Genomic DNA, 18,594 nt, shown 5'->3' on the forward strand with positions numbered 1-18,594 from the left:
AAGGTTTAATCTCACTTTTATGGTAACAATTAAAATGAAAAAATGAAAAGTCATGCAAATATGTAATACAAGTGACCAGTGAATAACTATATGGTTCCCATATCTATATTTGATAATAGGGTAAAATTACTTGGTGTTTCAATTGATTCACAAAATTTGGAGTATACATATCACCCTTCATTGTTTTAAGTTTACGAGTATATTTCTTTTTAAAAAAATCTACTTTATGTCTCATTTACATATTTTATACTTGTTTCATTTTTAAAAACTCAATATTAATTGATAGGGTACACGTGCAACGCACGTGAGCGAAGACTAGTATATAAAATAACAAGAAAATCAGTCTTTGCATGTGGTGTATGTTGACACCAAATTTTGTCCTCTTTTCTTCTAATTTATTTCGTTGAGCTTCTAAATTACTAATAAGTCGAATACTTTATAATTCATTATTATTTTCCATTAATCACTATTGCTATCATAATTATCTATATTACTTTAACTTTTATGATTATCATCTTTTTATTATGATTTTCACTATTTCAATTTTTTTTATCAACATTACTATTATTACGTTAATGTCGTCTTCTTTAAAATAGTATTTTAATCAAGTTTTTACATAATGTAGATATACTAGTTACTAATTTAAAAGTTGAAAAGAAATAATTGAAAGAAGGAAAAAAACTATCCATTTTGAGCCCATTTATGAGCTCAAAATCAAACAAAAATCCACTAGAAACACAGCCCAACAATAGCCAAGTAAGGCCCAAGTCCGCCAGCTTCTTGAAACATTAAAGTAAAAAAAAAATTGTATTTGTTGACAAAAAAGGACGATTTTGTTGATATCTACCCTGTCACATTTGGATTGCCTTTTTTTTTCAAAATTCAAACAACTTTTTCGTTCTTGGATTCCCGCTCAAACATTAAGATATTGACCCTACCAAGATTCTTGAAACATGTAATTATTCATTAGATATAAACTTTTAGTAACATTTTGTCCAATTGAAAATTGAGTAGGACATAGGATAAATCCAAAAAAATGACAGATACTAAATCCACATGGTGCATGTGGGAAAAAAAGAAGTTAAAGTTCTCCTCGGCGTGCGTAGCCTAGATTTAAACTTTATGACTTCTACCAAACTCTTTGCTTGTTCTCATGTATTTTTTAGATAAAAAACAGCATTTTTTTCTTATAAATTCTAGAATTCTTACAAGCCAAATGGGAAAATTAAGTTTCCATACAAGAAGGCTGGCACTTAAATTATTAGTAGTATCTTTTTATGACAGGGATAACTTTAATTATGTTCCACCTACATCTTTATCATAAAGGAAAAGAGCTAAACATCTTTTAAGTTTCCATTTAAAAAGCCTGCTGGCACTATATATTCTACTATGCAAATTCATCAACTATACATTATTATTATTATTAGTTCATGTATTTTGTAGCCATGAAGTTCCTTCTTGCTTTATTCATAGTTTGTTGTTTATCATGGCCAAGAATGCAGAGCAATTTAGATACTTACATTGTTCAAGTTCAATCTCCAGAAAGCCAATCACTGTCAATGGATTTAGAAAGTTGGTACAATTCTTTTTTGCCAAAGAGTATAGCAAGCACAATCTCGAATAAAGAGGCGCCACGCTTGATATACTCATATCGCAATGTGATGAAAGGCTTTGCTGCAAGATTATCAGCAGAACAAGTGAAAGAAATGGAGAAGAAATCAGGCTTTGTAAATGTGTGGCCGGAGAGGTTATTGTCTTTGCACACTACACGTACTCCGAGTTTTCTTGGATTGAAGCAGAACATTGGTTTGTGGAGGGATTCCAATTATGGGAAAGGCGTGATCATCGGAGTCTTGGACACTGGGATTCTTCCTGACCATCCTTCATTTAGCGACAAAGGAATGCCTCCTCCGCCTGCTAAATGGAAGGGAAAGTGTGAATCGAACTTCACTACAAAGTGTAACAACAAACTCATTGGTGCGAGGACTTTCCCAAAAGAAAATGGTTTGCCAATAGATGATGATGGGCACGGTACTCACACCGCCAGCACTGCTGCTGGTGGTTTTGTGAGAGGTGCCAATGTGTATGGAAATGCTAATGGCACTGCTGTTGGTGTTGCCCCTCTTGCTCACTTGGCTATTTATAAGGCCTGTGACTCTTTTGGTTGCATTGTCAGTAACGTTTTAGCTGCCATGGATGCAGCTATTGATGATGGTGTTGATATCATATCCCTTTCCCTTGGTGGATATACTAGTCCCTTCCATAGTGATCCCATTGCACTCGGTGCATATAGCGCAACTGAAAGAGGCATTCTTGTGAGTTGCTCTGCAGGTAATACTGGTCCATCCAAAAGTTCTGTATCAAACGAAGCCCCGTGGATTCTCACAGTAGGCGCAAGCACTCTTGACAGGAAAATTAAGGCAACAGTTCATCTAGGAAATAAAAAATGGTTTGAAGGTGAATCGGCCTTTCATCCAAAGGCTGTTAGTACAAAATTCTTCCCTTTGTTTGTTCCTGCACTAAATGCTAGTGAGTTTCGCAGATCTTATTGCGGATCAGGTACGTTGAGTGACCGTGCTGTTAAAGGCAAAATAGTATTGTGTATGATGGGAGGTGATTATTCGAGAATTGCTAAAGGACAAGCTGTTAAGGATGCTGGAGGTGTTGGCATGATTCTAATAAATAGGGCTGAAGACGGTTTCACTACATCAGCTACTGCTCACGTCCTTCCAGCAATGGATGTAACTTATGAAGACGGAATGAAAATCATCGACTATATGAATTCAACGAAGAAACCTGTTGCTCAGATTACATTCCAAGGAACTATACTCGGTGATCAAAATGCTCCGGTTGTTGCTGCATTTTCTTCCAGAGGGCCAAGCATAGCTAGTCGCGGAATCTTAAAGCCTGACATTATCGGTCCTGGTGTAAACATTCTTGCTGCTTGGCCTACCTCCATGGAGAACAGCACCAACACAAAATCTACTTTCAACATTATTTCGGGAACCTCCATGTCTTGTCCTCACCTCAGTGGCGTAGCAGCATTGCTAAAAAGCGCTCATCCCACTTGGTCTCCTGCAGCTATTAAATCAGCAATCATGACAACAGCTGATACAACCAATCTTGCCAACGGTCCCATATTAGATGAAACACTCCTTCCTGCTAGCATCTTCGCGTTTGGTGCAGGACATGTCAATCCAGAAAGAGCAAATGATCCAGGATTAATTTATGATACCCCAGTCAAGGACTATGTACCTTATTTATGCGGTTTGAATTACACAAATCGAGAGGTTGGAAACCTTCTACAACGTAAGGTGGATTGCTCGGAAGTGAAAAGCATTCCTGAAGCACAACTAAACTATCCTTCATTTTCCATCACACTTGGAGAAAATCCTCAAACATATACAAGAACAGTGACTAACGTTGGGGAGGCAAAATCATCTTACATTGTGGAAATAGTTTCATACACTCAGAGAAAATCCTCAAACATATACAAGAACAGTGACTAATGTTGGGGAGGCTAAATCATCTTACATTGTGGAAATAGTTTCACCACTAGGAGTTTCCGTGACTGTTAAGCCCTCTACTCTGAAGTTCTCGAAGATGAACCAGAAAAAGACATATCGAGTAACTTTTTCAAAAACAGACAATAGTTCAACTAGTGGTGTAGTTCAAGGATTCTTTAAATGGACTAGTAATAGGCACTCTGTAAGAAGTCCAATTGCAATCGTTCTATAAGAAACTGCAACGTTTGATTTCTAGTCTCGTTTCGTTTTAAAAAGTCATGATTTGTTCCATGTAATAAGCCTGCATTCATTGTTTGAATCCAAAATGTAGAATGAATGCAGAAAGTACTCATGATACTCTATTATACTTGTATTACTTTATTCTCTTCTTTTACCTTCTTTATGTAATCTTTTTAGTCATCTTTTCATTATAGGAATGTGCATTAGTGTTAGAATTGCTTCATTTACAGAAATGAAACTCTCTGCATTTCTTTCTCTCAGAATCTATGTTACTAAATAAGTTCATCATAGTTCATGAATTACTTCAGAATAGTAAGAAATTAGAGTTCTTCTATAGCACATTTGCAACCATGGAATTCTTGAAAAAAAATCTTTTTTTTTGCTTGCTTAGCTCTCTTATATGGCCAATTACTATTCAGGGTCTGTTCAAGAGTTATATAATACAAGTTCAGTCCCCAGAGAGTCGAATTTCTACTCAATCATCAGCGATGGATTTAGAGAGCTGGTACGATTCTTTATTTCCAACGACCATAGCGAGTGCTAGCTCAAACAAAGAACCATGTATCATTACTATTAGCTACTAAAATAAGTCCAACATCAAACAGGGGACTAAGGCAACATCCATACGTTACGTGTACAAAGAAGTTAAAGTTCCCATACTAATGTTGTTATAGTATATACAAAATCAAGAACAAGGGAAAGCATATGGCTGTTACATACACTGACATTGTAAAATAAAATTACACTAGGGAAACAAAAAAGTAGATTCGTTTGATATCAATGGATCATTTGAAGAAATTGGAACAACTAATACATGCTTATTGTAGAAGGATCAAATTACTAAAAGTAAATGAAACGAAAAACAAATCTTGCAATTTCACTAGACTAGCACAACTGCAATTGGACTTCTTACAGAGTGCCTATTACTAGCCCATTTCAAGAATCCTTGAGCTGTACCACTGGTTGAACTATTCGCCGTTCTTGAAAAGGTCACTCGATATGTCAACTTCTGGTTCAACTTGGAGAATTTCAGAGTAGAGGGATTAACAATCACAGAAACTCCTGGTGGTGAAACTATCTCCACACTGTAAGATGATTTAGCCTCTCCGACGTTAGTCACTGTTCTTGTATATGTTTGAGAATTTGCTCCGAGTGTGATGGAAAATGAAGGATAATTTAGTTGTGCTTCAGGAATACTTTTCACTTCCGAGCAGTTAACCTTGCGTTGTAGAAGGCTTTGAATCTCTTGATTTGTGTAATTCAAACCACACAAATATGGTAAGTAGCTCTTGAATGGGGTATCATATATTAGTCCTGGATCATTTGCTCTTGACGGATTGACATGGCCTGCACCAACTGCAAAGATATTTGCAGGAAGAAGCCTTTCATCTAGGATGGGCTTGTTGGCAAGGTTTACTGTATCAGCAGTTGTCATGATGGCTGACTTGATAGCTGCAGGAGACCAATTGGGATGAGCGCTTTTTAACAATGCAGCTACTCCACTCAGGTGAGGACAAGACATGGACGTGCCAGAAATGATATTGAAGGTAGATTTTGTGTTTGTGTTGTTCTCCATGGAGGTAGGCCAAGCAGCAAGAATGTTTACACCAGGACCAATAATATCCGGTTTCAAGATTCCAGGACTAGCTAAGTTTGGTCCGTGAGAAGAAAATCCAGCAACAACAGGAGCATTTTTATCACCTATTATTGTTCCTTGGAATGTAATCCGGGCAACAGGTTTCTTTGTTGAATTCATATAGGCAAGAATTTTCATTCCATTTGCATAAGTTATATCCAGGGCAGGAAGGACGTGAGCATTGGCAAATGTAGTGATACCATCTCCCTTCTCATTGATGATAATCATGCCAACGCCTCCGGAATTCTTTACAACTTGTCCTTTTCCAACTCTAGAAATACCACCACCTACCTGGCACAAAACTATTTTGCCTCCATTAGAATTGTACACTAATCCATCTTGGCAATAAGAACGTTCAGTAGATTCGTGTTCATTCTTTCCAGGTTCATACAGAGGAAAAATTGTTGAGTTTAAAACCTTTGGATGGAAAGCTGATTCACCCTCAATTTCATGTTTGTTTCCCAATTGAAGAGTTGCTTTAATTTTCCTATCAAGAGTGCTCGCGCCTACAGTGAGAATCCATGGGGCTTCATTTGATAAAGAACTATTGGTTGGACCACTATTACCTGCAGAACAACTCACAAGGATACCTCTTTCAGTTGCGGTATATGCACCGAGTGCAGCGGCATCATTATAGAAGGGTTTAGTAAATCCTCCAAGGGAAAGGGATAAGATGTCAACGCCATCATCAATAGCTGCATCCATAGCAGCTAAAATGTTACTGCTAGGGCAACCAGTTGAGTCACAGGCTTTGTAAATAGCCAAGTGAGCAAGAGGGGCAACACCAACAGCAGTGCCATTTGCATTTCCATACACATTGGCACCTCTCACAAAAGCGCCAGCAGCAGTGCTGGCGGTGTGAGTACCGTGTCCATCATCATCTATTGGTGAACCATTTTCTTTTGGGAAAGTCCTCACGCCTATGAGCTTGTTGTTACACTTTGTAGTGAAGTTCAATTCACACTTCCCCTTCCATTTAGAAGGCGGAGGAGGCATTCCTTCGTCGCTAAATGAAGGATGGTCAGGTGAAATCCCGGTGTCTAAAACACCGATGATCACACCTTTACCATAATTGGAATCCCTCCACAAGCCACTGTTCTGTTGCAATCCAAGAAAACTCGGAGTATGCGTCGTGTGTAAAGACAATATCCTCTGTGGCTGTGCAGATATGAAGCCTGGTTTCTTCTCCATTTCTTTCACTTGCTCTGCTGATAATCTTGCAGCAAAGCCTTTCATAACATTGCGATATGAATATACTAAACGCGGCCCCTCCTCTTCATTTGAGTTTGTCCTTGCTATTGTATTTGGCAAAAAGGACTGATACCAACTCTCTAAATCCCCTGACAAAGATTGTGTTGTAATTTGACATACATCTTTAATTCACTCTGTATACTAGGCCATGAAAAACAGCCAAGTATGGTAAAAACAAGAAAAAATTTCAAGATTTTCATAGCTGCAAAATGGGCTAGAAGAACTCTAATCTGTTGATGTTCTGACGTAAAGTTGATAGTAGAAATTCTATGCAACAACTAGTATATATAGTGCTCTTCTGGCCCTATAATTTTGACTCATTTTCTACATCATAGAAACTCATTAAATTATTTAATCAAATAGCTCACCACATGCTGATTAAAGTATTAATGTGTAAAGAACCATTATGAGAAAGAAAGTTGAAAGGAAAAATCCTTTAAAATAAAGTTATAGTGGTACTTGTGTTGGTGGGAGGCGTAGAAGGTACCCTATAGAATTAATCAAAATGTGCGCAAGCGGATCATCTATAGTAACACAAGATAATTCACTGGATGGTTGTTGATTCTACAGGAGAAATTACTCGTAAAAAGAAAAGGATAATACTAATATGCATTGTATTTAATTAACATGTGGAATTCAGATGATGAGAGTATTATATTTGCAGCCTGCTAAAAGTTGACATCATAGAAATATATGGAGTGACATAATACATAATGAAATATAGCCGATCACGACTTGTTTGGAATTAAGGCAGTTTTGGAGGAGTTGGACTAGAGGCAATTCCTTTTGGAAGCTTCTTCAATTGTTTAATCAGATTGTGCATCTCATGCTGATTAAAGTATTATTGTGTGGCAAAAGGGGAAATTATCATATGAGAATTGAGAAGAAAAGGAAAGTGATGTTGCTAATGTTACTATATCTTTTTTATTTCATTTCACAAAAAATACAATTTTTACTTCATATTCTTATCTTTGAAATAATAATCCAAATAATAATATCATTGAAATAAGAAAGAAGCTCTTCTCCGCCCCTACTTCCACCTCTCATAGTGTTTGCGTAGATTATATCTAAATGTTTTTGGGATAATATTTCTACTGACGTACAAAAAACACAAGAAAATCACTTATTTTCCAAGAAACACATTGTTCATGGAAACCTTTTCATCTACACTATTAATGATTGAGATGTAACTGATTAAGATTTGAATTTAAAAAACAAATGCACGTAATGACTGAAATATGAATAATTACGATTAAGATTGGTATCGACATTGAATTATTTGAGTTCAAAGAATATAAATGGACGGTGAGGATCCATAAAGCCAAATTTAAACTAAGCTGCAATCTATAGTACCTAATGAATTAAATACTTCCATAGAATGATGTTCATATTTTAAAAACAATAGATGACTGCTTTTTCATTTTATGAAAGTTTCTTTCCTTTAATATCTTTTCTTTTCATAAAGTTATACTCCACTTAGTAGATAAAGTTATTTCTTTGGATTTATTAACTGTTCACCGGTATAGGTTGTGGTGGGATGGTCGAAATCTCATCACCTTTAACTAGAGGCCTCGGGTTCACGCCTTTGGAAATGAAAAAAATCTTGTTGAGATCAACATCGCTCACTTCTATGTTTCTTAATACTTTTGTCAAGCATCTACTTTTTTTTTCCTATACCTTTGGTGTCCGGTCTTTTAATATTTTCTCTCTAGAGGCTCCAGTCTTTCATGACCATTCACACCTCATTGACCACTAGGACACACACTTTGGATGAAACTTCTTATTACTCAATTTAGATCACAATTATTGGTAATTGTGAATTAACTACATTAGATTATGTAAAAAAAAAAAACTTAATTTCATAACAATTTGGTTTAATTTAATCTGAAAATTCAACTTTCTGAGATTGAGTAAATCTAGAGTTTCCACATGAGAGTCTGCCAGTAACTCAATTAAATGAGAACCATTTTCAATAACTAGAATGATAATAGAAATGAATGTTTTAATCAAACTGCCAAAACTAGAAAATAGATTCAACTAATTGCAGTACCATAACTTTCCATTCAATAAAAAAAAATGCATTCGCAACTGAATCATATTACACCAGTGTTTCGACAAACAAATCCAAACTTTGAATACTATTACAAGACTGTTTAGGCAAACAAACCTAAATTCCGAAACATATTACAAGAGTGTTTGGACAAACAAACCTTAATTCCAATTCATATTACAGGGGTGTTTAGGCAAACAAACCTAAATTCCGAATCGTATTACAAGAGTGTTTAGGTAAACAAATCTAAATTTTGAATCCAAAAGAAACAAGCTTGGAACTTAATAAAACCAATAAATAACACTTCTTGCACCTGAAGTTAGTGTGTTGCATACCTGCATTATCCATAGACTTGTCAACAAAATTCCATCATCTCATGTATAGCATACACAAACAACATAAGTACAGATCATAAAATTCCACTCAGAAGAGAAAATATATCTTGTCGATATAATTAAATAACATCTCAGTCCCAACGAGTCAAGTCAAGTATATGAATCCTCACTACTTCTTTGAAGCTCAACTTATGCCATAAAATTAGAAGTGGCGTGTGTGTGTGTGTGAAACAATAAAATTAGAAAGCTTCTAACAAGTCCAAGACTTATTTCCAACTAGTAGAATCTTGACGATATAATTAAATTAGTTTTTTCTAACAACTTAAGCTTTCAGACATAAAGTGGTCACGTAATTTATCATGGAACCAAATGTCCTGAGTTTAAATTTCACCACCAACCTTCATCAAGAACAATTCCCATGCGCTTGGATCATTAAAAAAAGTTGGTTGGCATGAGAGAAGAGTATTGAAAATATAATTAATTAGAACCCCTAGGGGTGGCCCAGTGGTTTGGGCTTGGGACTTTCATGTTGGAGGTCTCAAGTTCGAAACCCCTTACATGCGAAAGCAAGGGGTTTGCCTTCTGGGTCGAACTCGTCGCACCAGGCTTGCCTAGTGCGGGTTACCTCTCCTATGTGGTTTGCGAGCTATTGCATAGGAGCGGGAATTTTACCCTGTGCGCACCCAAAGGGTAGCGGCTGCGGGTTTCCCTTGTCATCCAAAAAAATATATATAATTAATTAGATATGTTCTCTCTAACAACTTGACCTTTTAGAAGAGGTGGCCACATAACTTAACAATATACTTTTACAAATTCATATCATAAATATGAATAATTCAGATTATCCTACTCCCTCCATCTCAATTTATGTGGCGACTGTGTTTGATGAGGTACAAAGTTTAAGGAAGAAAGAAAGAAAGATATTTGAAACTTTCGGTTTAAATAAATTATAGATATTTGTGTGGCTATACATCATCTCATTAAGGGTAAATGGTAAAGTTTAAAGTTAAATTGTTTCTAAATAAAGAAGTACGACATTCTTTTTTTGACAGACTAAAAAAGAAAGGGTGACACATAAATTGAGACAAAAGGAGTAGTTTTTTTCTCTAGTATAATTCTCCATAAGAGGCAAGGCACCTCACCAGGGCATAGTGCTTCATCTTTGTAACCAAGAGAAAAAAATAAATTGCTTAGAAAACCATGTAAAGGCATTTACAAAAAATACCTTCTTGCCATATGGTATGACCAACTAATTTTCCTTTGTCCAATGCACAGCATCAACTCCTAAAAATTTAGGAAAAACAAACCCATTCATCCTAGTTAGCAGTTCCAGCTCCGTATCAAGGTCACGATTGATATCATCACTAGCATCAAGATTGTCACTATCATCAATATCAATCTCATCAATAAGAAAACCTTTAGGCTTGTTATCTAGGAACTTGTTCGGCTAAAGAAAAACATTTAAAAGACAAAGCACAAGGGAGAAAAAAAATCCGACTTGAACAGGTTAGGAAGAAATATTGCGGTTAACATCTAAAGAACCAACAAAATTAACTTAGTTTAGACTACATCTTACAACAAGACATCTTGTCATCAGCAATGTTCATATTTGAAGCCTCTGAGTTTTGATAGTACTAATCTGTAATCCAAGATCATGCACAAGCGACATAGTTAAGACTTCTAACCTCGGGAAATTGAAGAAAGAGAGGTCATGAGCTGCTAGTCGGCGCAGTGAAAGTAAAGTACTCTCTGCAAGTACAAACACAAGCTTCTTGAACTTGATACGACAATGACCAACCAAATATGGCTAACCTTTCCCAAAAATATAAACAGAAATATATGAACAACTTAATAAGCCATCAGCCAAATCCTGGAGGCACTTCAGGATCTTCATCATTAACATCATCTGGATTCTTCTCTTTTGTGCCTATAGCAAAGCCAGGTGGCGCACCCACATCCACACTGTCGGGTACCAAAGGGTCAAGTGAGCAGTTGTTCTCTGACTGGGTATATGTTTCTTTTGCTTTTCCATCAGAAGGAACAGGAATTCCCGACACTTCTTTCGGTGATTCCTTATGGTCACTTTTGCCGTTCTGATTTGAACTTAATCGGGCAAAACCAGGAGGTTCACTTGGTTCCGCATCAGCAGAAAATGTGGCATCAATACCACTGTCAGAAACAGCAAGATGTCCATTACTTTCAACTCCATTCTGAGCTGGCTGCAAGTCTGAATGAAAGGCCGATTCACCAGCTTCATTTAGCTGTGGGTTCAATAACTTATTGTAAACTGATTGAACCGTTTCGGTTATCTCCGTTTGAATGCCATCACCGGTTCTGATTGTATTCCACAAATCATCTGAAATTTTACTCATGACTTTGTCCCTATAGTTCATGACCAAAACAGGTTAAAATTGTGGAACTCTATATCCATTACCAGATTAACTTTTAATACCACTAGTTGAAACACAGAATCATAATTCGCTGTTCGAATAAAAGGAAAAAAGACTAGAATAATTGAGCTTTCATTAATCTATCAGTTAGGCCCCTTAAATTTCTCTCCTAACATGACACGGCCATCCCCGTACCCCTCCCCCTCGAGTACCAACTTTTTTGCTGCACTCGTCAGAAATATTCTCTTTCATTGTGTTGATAAACAATTATTCCTTCAATACCAAATTGAAAGGCCCAGATTGTTTTAAAACATGTCAACAATTTCCAGTCCCCCAAAAAAACAACAACTAACACTTATCCTATAGTCAAAAGGTTCTAAGCTTGTGAAAGAAAAGAAGAAACGGAAACAGCCTAGTTGAACAACCCAGTTAAAAGAAGGGAGGGGGGGTTGTTGAGATCTACCGAAGGACAGTTCAGGCGTGTTTCTAGTGTCTTGAAGAGAAAAAATCAAAACCATGGGAAAAGGTTGAAAATATGACCTACCCAACTTCTTGATATATAGCATCGGACAGTTGCCTCAGTTTCATATTTTCTGCACCTGGACGGTTAAGTGCTGCTGATTCTTTCACTGTAGCTCTTAAGCTATTTCGCAACTCTACCTGGAAAAAAACACAATTGTCACACAACTGGAGCACACATGTAAGCTTAAAAGTATAATAGCATCATTCTATTCCTTTTGTTTATCTGAAGACAAAGAAAAAAGATAACATACCACGTAAGCCAAAAGAAATGACATACAAATCCATTTACATAGTGGATACAGAAATATGCAACAAAAAAGTTCATGCCCCACTGACAATGACATACCATAACTGTGTCAACCAATGCACTTCACCCACAGGAGGAGGGGGATTGGAGCTTTTCCATTATCTTCAGTTTCTCAAGTTATCAATTCAAGTGAATAATGTATTGACGAATTTTTATGTGTTTTTTGCCTATTTATCTTGGTAATCATAATTGTCAAGCAGATAGCACATTATCCAAAAGATGCACCAACATCCAACTCATTCACACACAGAAAAAGAACCATTAAGATTACAGATTTAAGAGGCAAAGGTACAAATATATTTGCTTGGGAGAGACTTAGCCCGAGAGTCTTTGAGATGTAAGTCTATATTTTGTATGTTGCTGATGATTGAACACTTTTTGAATATCGTGACAATGCAAAAAAGAACAGGAAATATAGAAACTAGAAACGGATCAGACAAGTGAAACTAACTAATGGCAGAAAATAGCTCTCTTCAATCGAGAACTAGCAATGATAAACTTTTCGATCATATAGGTTATTATTGATTTGTTTTCCAGTTTCATCCTTAACGTGGGGTATGTGTATTATTTTTCTTGATAACCGAGAAATCAGGGAGAGTATTTGGCACACAGTCAAAAGTCTGTGGATCATTAACCCACCCCTCTACCCTTCTCCACTTATTGTATGCCAATTTTGTCAGCAGTTCATCCTTACAATTAAATTCGGCGTGCTACATCATTAAAACTAATTTCTTTCTTTTTTGAGAGAGAGAACTATTAGACCATATTTTCATGACTATATTTCAACTCAAATCTCACCTTCATTTTCTTAGGTATTGAGTAAAACTTCACCCCAGGCTTAGTTCAAGTGGCAAAGGTTAAGGGACTGTGACATTGATCACAGGCTTGAGCCGTGTGCCATGCGAAATATACTTGGTATCTAATTGGAGAAGGGTAGAGGGATGGGCTCATTATCCTCGAGTTTCAAAGGCCGCAGTTAGTCTTAAAGGGTGGTCCCCAAACGAATTTCTCGATCATCAGAAAACAGTTTCTTGAATAAAACTGAGGCACAACAACAAAGCCCAATGCTAGAGATGTTGCCTAAATATTATCAGCATATTTTAGAAGAGCTCAATGAAACTTTAGCTATCTTCTAAAACCCTTGCACAATTGTAGTCCGTCCTATATCAAGCTGAGCCCTAACATGCTCTTTAAGAAAACACATATTAAGACTGTTGCAAACAAATGTCTTCAAATTCACAAAAGAAATGATGTTTTTTGCGCAAAAACAAAATATTTTCACTAAAAAGTCAATGGTTCTTTCTTGGTGTTAAGCAATTCATCATTTTCAACACTAACACATTATGGAAAATACAAACTTTGAAAGTAGAGTGACACGACACGAGTAAAATACAAATTGATAAACAATTTATTCAGCCTTAATTGATCCAAAGATATTGAACAACATAAACAATATATTTCATTGATTCAAAACTTTAGCATAAAATGCTCCTTCTTCTCTTGCCTGTTTTTAAAATAACCGTGAAATACTCCAGGGCCAGCAGAGGACGGTGCAAAACTCGATAGGCCTGTGCTTGTACCCTTCTTCACTTAAATAACAGGCTTTAGTCTGCAGCAGGGTTCGACTACATGACAGCAGGCTAACTCAACATAAAACGGACATTTAAAAGTTGGGAGTTTTCTCATATACTAAAAGGGAAAATAATATAAATATAAAATTTTAAAATTTGATAGAAAACTCTCATCATCTTCCTTAAGAATTAGGGTTATCTTCCTTTTCAATTTGCAGCTAGGTGAAGTTGACTAACACTTAAATAGACTGCTATTAATTTGGTATTGGTGCTTCTTCTGTCTTTAAGCACCAAAAGTTTTTTTTCTTGGTGGGAGTCAAGTAGAAGACAATAGAGGACAAAAACCCCCATCCACTACTAGCTCCTCAACCTTAAATAATTCATCCATCAATTAGAAGAACAAAAATAACAACTATCTTACCTCACAAACTCACCTGAAAACAAATCAAGTATATAGATAGTTCTTTTTTCTTACAATTAGAAAAATTAACCACCCTCTCATACTAAATTTAGCAAGTAAATAATAACAAAACTTTAAAATTAGAAATACATCATTTACGTACACCATAACAAAGATAAACGTGTGTATCTTTGATCTTATTTTTACATATAGATATACTGAAGGACAAGAGAATATGTTTTAATTTTATTATCAAGAGTAGGGTCCTTTATTTTTTTTGAAACTAAGAGTAGGGTCCTTTATTCTCAAGTTCTCTGTGAGAAAATAAATATCTAAATTAGGAGGGACAAAATTCTAAATGAAATTCAATATAATGAGGATGAATATTCTTTGTTGACCAACCTAAGACAGGTATCTAATGCTTTCAGAAACCGATAGAGAAACTTTCTCTGCCCTTTTGCTCCACCCCAAACCCATGTTTTTCTATATACTTGGAAGCACGACCATCAAATTTAATGCTGCCTATACTTTTTACCATCAACTTTGACACAGAATTGATTCATATACATATTTTGGAGTGTGATTTTTGTAACAGAAATCATTTTATTTTAGGTGAAACACTTCACTATCTTGTTTGTGTGGCCGTGAAACAAACAAACTCTATCCCTAATGCCTTTTGTTTGTAGTTACTAATCCATTTCTTGACTCACTGCCCACTTATGTGATGTTCCTTTTCACAATCCCAGCAAAGGTGGTGAAAAAGCTAGATAGAATTAGGAGGAAGTTTCTGTGGCAAGGGAATAAGGAGGGGAAGGGTTATTGTCTGGTGAACTAGAAAACAGTGTTTCTCAGCAAAAGTGAAAGGGGTCGAGGAATCAGGAACTTGAGGTTGCAGAATGAGTCTTTTGTCGAAATGGTTATGGCTATACATCACTGAGGATAGGACTCTATGGAAGGAAGTCCTTGTGACAAAGTATGGTGAAGCTATCCATGGTGCACAGAAATGGCATCGGATACATATGGAGCGGGAGTGTGGAGACCAATTAGAAATCTGTGGCAATCAATGGAAGCCAACATCTACCTCAAGGTAGGCAGCGGTGCAAGGTAAAATTTTGGAGAGATAAGTGGATTGAACAAACCCCTCTTTACTAGGCATTCCCTGATCTATTTCGTTTTTGTGTAAATCCGGAGATGACAGTCCAAGAGTCTTGGTCAACGCAAGGGTGGGACATCCCTTTTAGGAGGCTTTTAAATGATTGGGAGATATAGGAGGTAGCCCTGTTATTGGGGAAATTAGGGCAAGTATCAGTAATACAGGATAGAGCTCTTTTCATTCACAATAGAAATGGGATTTTCTCTGTAAAGAGTGCTTACACAAGGGATCTTCTGGTGACTAAAGTATATGACCAATGCATCATCTGGAAAAGCAACATACCCACAAAAGTAAAGTGCTTCATCTGGTTGGTTATAAAATGGGCCTGCCTAACTCAAGAAGTGCTACAGAGGAAGGGAACACAACTTGTTCCTAGGTGTTTTCTATGTATGGAGACTGAGGAGACAAACAAACGCATTACTTGTTTGGTGTAAACAATTATGTATAGAGGATACTAAACAGATTATAGATCTGATAGGGAATCTCTAATTCTTTTGATGGTGGTCAACTTATCCTCAATGCTGAAGAATACAAACTTACCAGTTTAAAAAAACTAATCCATTTCTTGAGTGAGTCGTTACTACTAACTAATGCCTTTGTTTTAAGTTCAGGGCATACAAAGATATAATATCATCTCCCACGCAAGCAGAATCTTAGCTCAAGTGTACCTTTGAACACCTCTTTTTTCTCAATAGTAGGCACCCACACCAGAGAAACTACACGCCTCGTACCACAGTCTGCCCATTATGCTCGCAAGTAGAATCTTAGCTTGAGCCTATCTTTGCACACCCTTTTTTTTTCTCTATAGGAGGCACCCACACCAGAAAAACTACATGCCACATATCAGTCTTCTCATTCTGCTCGTAAGTATTATCTAGCTTGAGCCTACCTATACACACCTTTTTTCCTCTATAGAAAGCACCCGGCCTAGAAAAACTACACCCCTTGCCTCATTTTTCTCTCTCTATAAAAGGCACCCAGCCCAGAAAAACTACACGCCTCGACTCACCTCACTCCCAGTGTAAACAACAACATACCCACTGTAATCTCACAAGTGATGTGCATGCACAGACAGGTTGTCTCCAGAAGGCCCTCAGCTCAAGTAAAGCATATCAAGCCGTAGCAAATAAGCCATTTTGTAAAAAGAAGAGAGCTTTATCAACAACGAGCAGTACAATAACTGAAACCAAGTGAACAACTAGTAATAATAAAATCCAGGAATAAGATACACGAGAGTAACAATAATAACACTACAAGAAAAAACAACACTTGAATACCTATTAACCTTCTACTCTAACAATCACTACCTGTGTATATAACTTAAATCCAATAATTAACGTCGAATCTCCAATACCAATAACATACAATTTTAATGGAACAAAAAGAACAAAACCCAACTCAGGGTTTAGCGCAAATTGATGTAAAAACAGAATTAACAATATAGAAACCGAAGATAACAAATACTCTTTAACAGTTTAAGCCCAATGAAGAACCCTAAACAACAAAACCAAAGAAGAATAAGCAAATACTGACATTTTCTTTCATTCTGCGAACAATTTTGAGGCGAAGTTTATCGAAATCGCCATCGTCCTTGAGCTTACATACTACATCTTCAGCCCTTATCCTTTTCCCATTTGTTCCATCACCATTCTCCATTGTTAATTTTCGATGTGTATATGGATTTTCGTATTGAATTTGTAGAAACAGTAAACCCTATACTAATTGGAAAAGGGGGAAAATTTGATTTTGAAACTACTTCTACTAAATGTGTGGACAAAGGACTAAAAAAGGCCAAATGGTGTCCTGGGATTTTTGTTGGTCTGTTTAGTTTTAATTAGTTTATAATTTTTTTTTCTTTCTTTTTTGATATACACTTGTTCGACTAATTAGAATAATCTATTAGAATCATTATTCAAGTCGTTTATGATTTTTTTTTATCATTTTTGAACTATCCGCAATTAAGCTACCGTCTTAGTTAGTTCCATCCTTGGGGGTTAGAGAGACTCGATTCAAATCGTAATTCACCTTGAACCACTAAGCTCCATTCTTAGTAAGCAACTGAAGTTACTATTCATCTTTAATCATAATCGATCTCTGCTTTCGATGAGTTTTATTGTTTGAGTTTTACATACTTGACTCAAATCTTTATTTGTGATAGTAAGGACAAAGCTTCACTCTTAATTAATTTCATACTTAGTGGCTCAAGATACTCTATTAAATAATCATCTACATTGAATTACTGGAGCTTTGTGGTTCAACTCAAGATGAGTTACGTTTTTAGTGCCTCAAGATATTTAAATAAAATCACTGTTTATATTGATAAGTTCCACTCTCGATGAGTTTCATTTTTTTTAGTGATAGGGTGGGGTGAGGGGCTTAGAGACTCGGCTCAAGATAAGTTATGTCTTTGGGCAATCTAGATTCAAATGAACTTCATTCTTACTGGATACCTAATCTACTCATCAGTACAGGTATTTTCTTAGTCCGCTTTAACAAAGATTCGAACAACAAAAAAACACTTGAACTTTTTTACTTTTATTAAGAGTTAAGTATATAATGATTTTGCATCTTTGTCATTCCAACTTCATTGATCGCCAAACTACAATGACTCTTTGAGCCATTGTGCGTTAAAGAATAAAAAAATGTAATGAAAGAAGAAATGATTCTGAGGCATGAAAGAATCAACTTTCAAAAACATATAGGTATGATTATCCCAATAAGGTATTTCATATCATCACTTTCAAGATAATTTTAAAGAGATATTTTTCAAATACAAATTAGGAAAAATATAACAAATTTCCTTCAAAATACAATAAAACTCATGTTTATATCTAAATATTTATTTTATAGTACTTCAAGAGTTTTAATAATTATAACACAACTTTTCAAAATAATCATGCTCCATCGCAAACAAATGTATATTTATATAATACAAACAATCTAACACTATTTTGATATCCATCACGCTGTCTTTAAGGCAGATCACAACCCCAAAGACTATTTCTCCGAATATACACACTTTATTTTTATTTCCCATCCAGCGTTTGATACCCGCATTAAATCTCAACTATTCCGGATACACAGTGCATAGGGCCCCATTCCGAAGGGAAAGCCCTCCCTACCAAGAATTTTTTCATACCTAGGACTCGAACCCGAATATACATACTTGATAGACCATTAAAATGATCTTTAAGAATACAAGTAGCCTCATAGGGAAAAGAAAAAAGAAGAAT

The 18,594-nt window shown here is 36.0% G+C and overlaps 2 protein-coding genes and 1 pseudogene across 5 annotated transcripts; 1 reads left to right on the forward strand and 2 right to left on the reverse strand.

Moving 5' to 3' along the window:
* The first annotated feature begins 1,204 nt into the window (after positions 1-1,204).
* Positions 1,205-3,868, forward strand: LOC102580893 (subtilisin-like protease SBT1.7). Its single transcript, XM_006358310.2, has 2 exons — positions 1,205-3,431; positions 3,520-3,868. Exons 1-2 carry the CDS (start codon positions 1,431-1,433, stop codon positions 3,736-3,738), a joined length of 2,220 nt encoding a protein of 739 aa, XP_006358372.2. The 5' UTR covers positions 1,205-1,430; the 3' UTR covers positions 3,739-3,868.
* Positions 3,869-4,626: 758 nt separating this feature from the next.
* On the reverse strand, positions 4,627-6,833 carry LOC102581232 (subtilisin-like protease SBT1.7; annotated as a pseudogene).
* A 1,862-nt stretch (positions 6,834-8,695) lies between these two features.
* LOC102581570 (uncharacterized) lies at positions 8,696-17,153 on the reverse strand. 4 transcript variants are annotated; one of them, XM_006358315.2, is made up of 5 exons: positions 16,895-17,153; positions 11,953-12,068; positions 10,704-11,400; positions 10,244-10,302; positions 8,696-9,018 (listed from the first exon to the last, which is right to left on the reverse strand). In XM_006358315.2, exons 1-3 carry the CDS (start codon positions 17,015-17,017, stop codon positions 10,878-10,880), a joined length of 762 nt encoding a protein of 253 aa, XP_006358377.1. In that variant the 5' UTR covers positions 17,018-17,153; the 3' UTR covers positions 8,696-9,018; positions 10,244-10,302; positions 10,704-10,877. The 4 variants fall into 4 exon arrangements, with proteins under 4 accessions (XP_006358377.1, XP_006358376.1, XP_006358374.1 ...); XM_006358314.2 differs by having other exon boundaries at positions 10,244-10,382; XM_006358312.2 differs by having other exon boundaries at positions 10,244-10,400.
* Positions 17,154-18,594: the final 1,441 nt, after the last annotated feature.

This window comes from Solanum tuberosum, unplaced genomic scaffold, assembly GCF_000226075.1.
Source record: "Solanum tuberosum cultivar DM 1-3 516 R44 unplaced genomic scaffold, SolTub_3.0 scf00273, whole genome shotgun sequence".
Classification (NCBI taxonomy): Eukaryota; Viridiplantae; Streptophyta; class Magnoliopsida; order Solanales; family Solanaceae; genus Solanum; species Solanum tuberosum.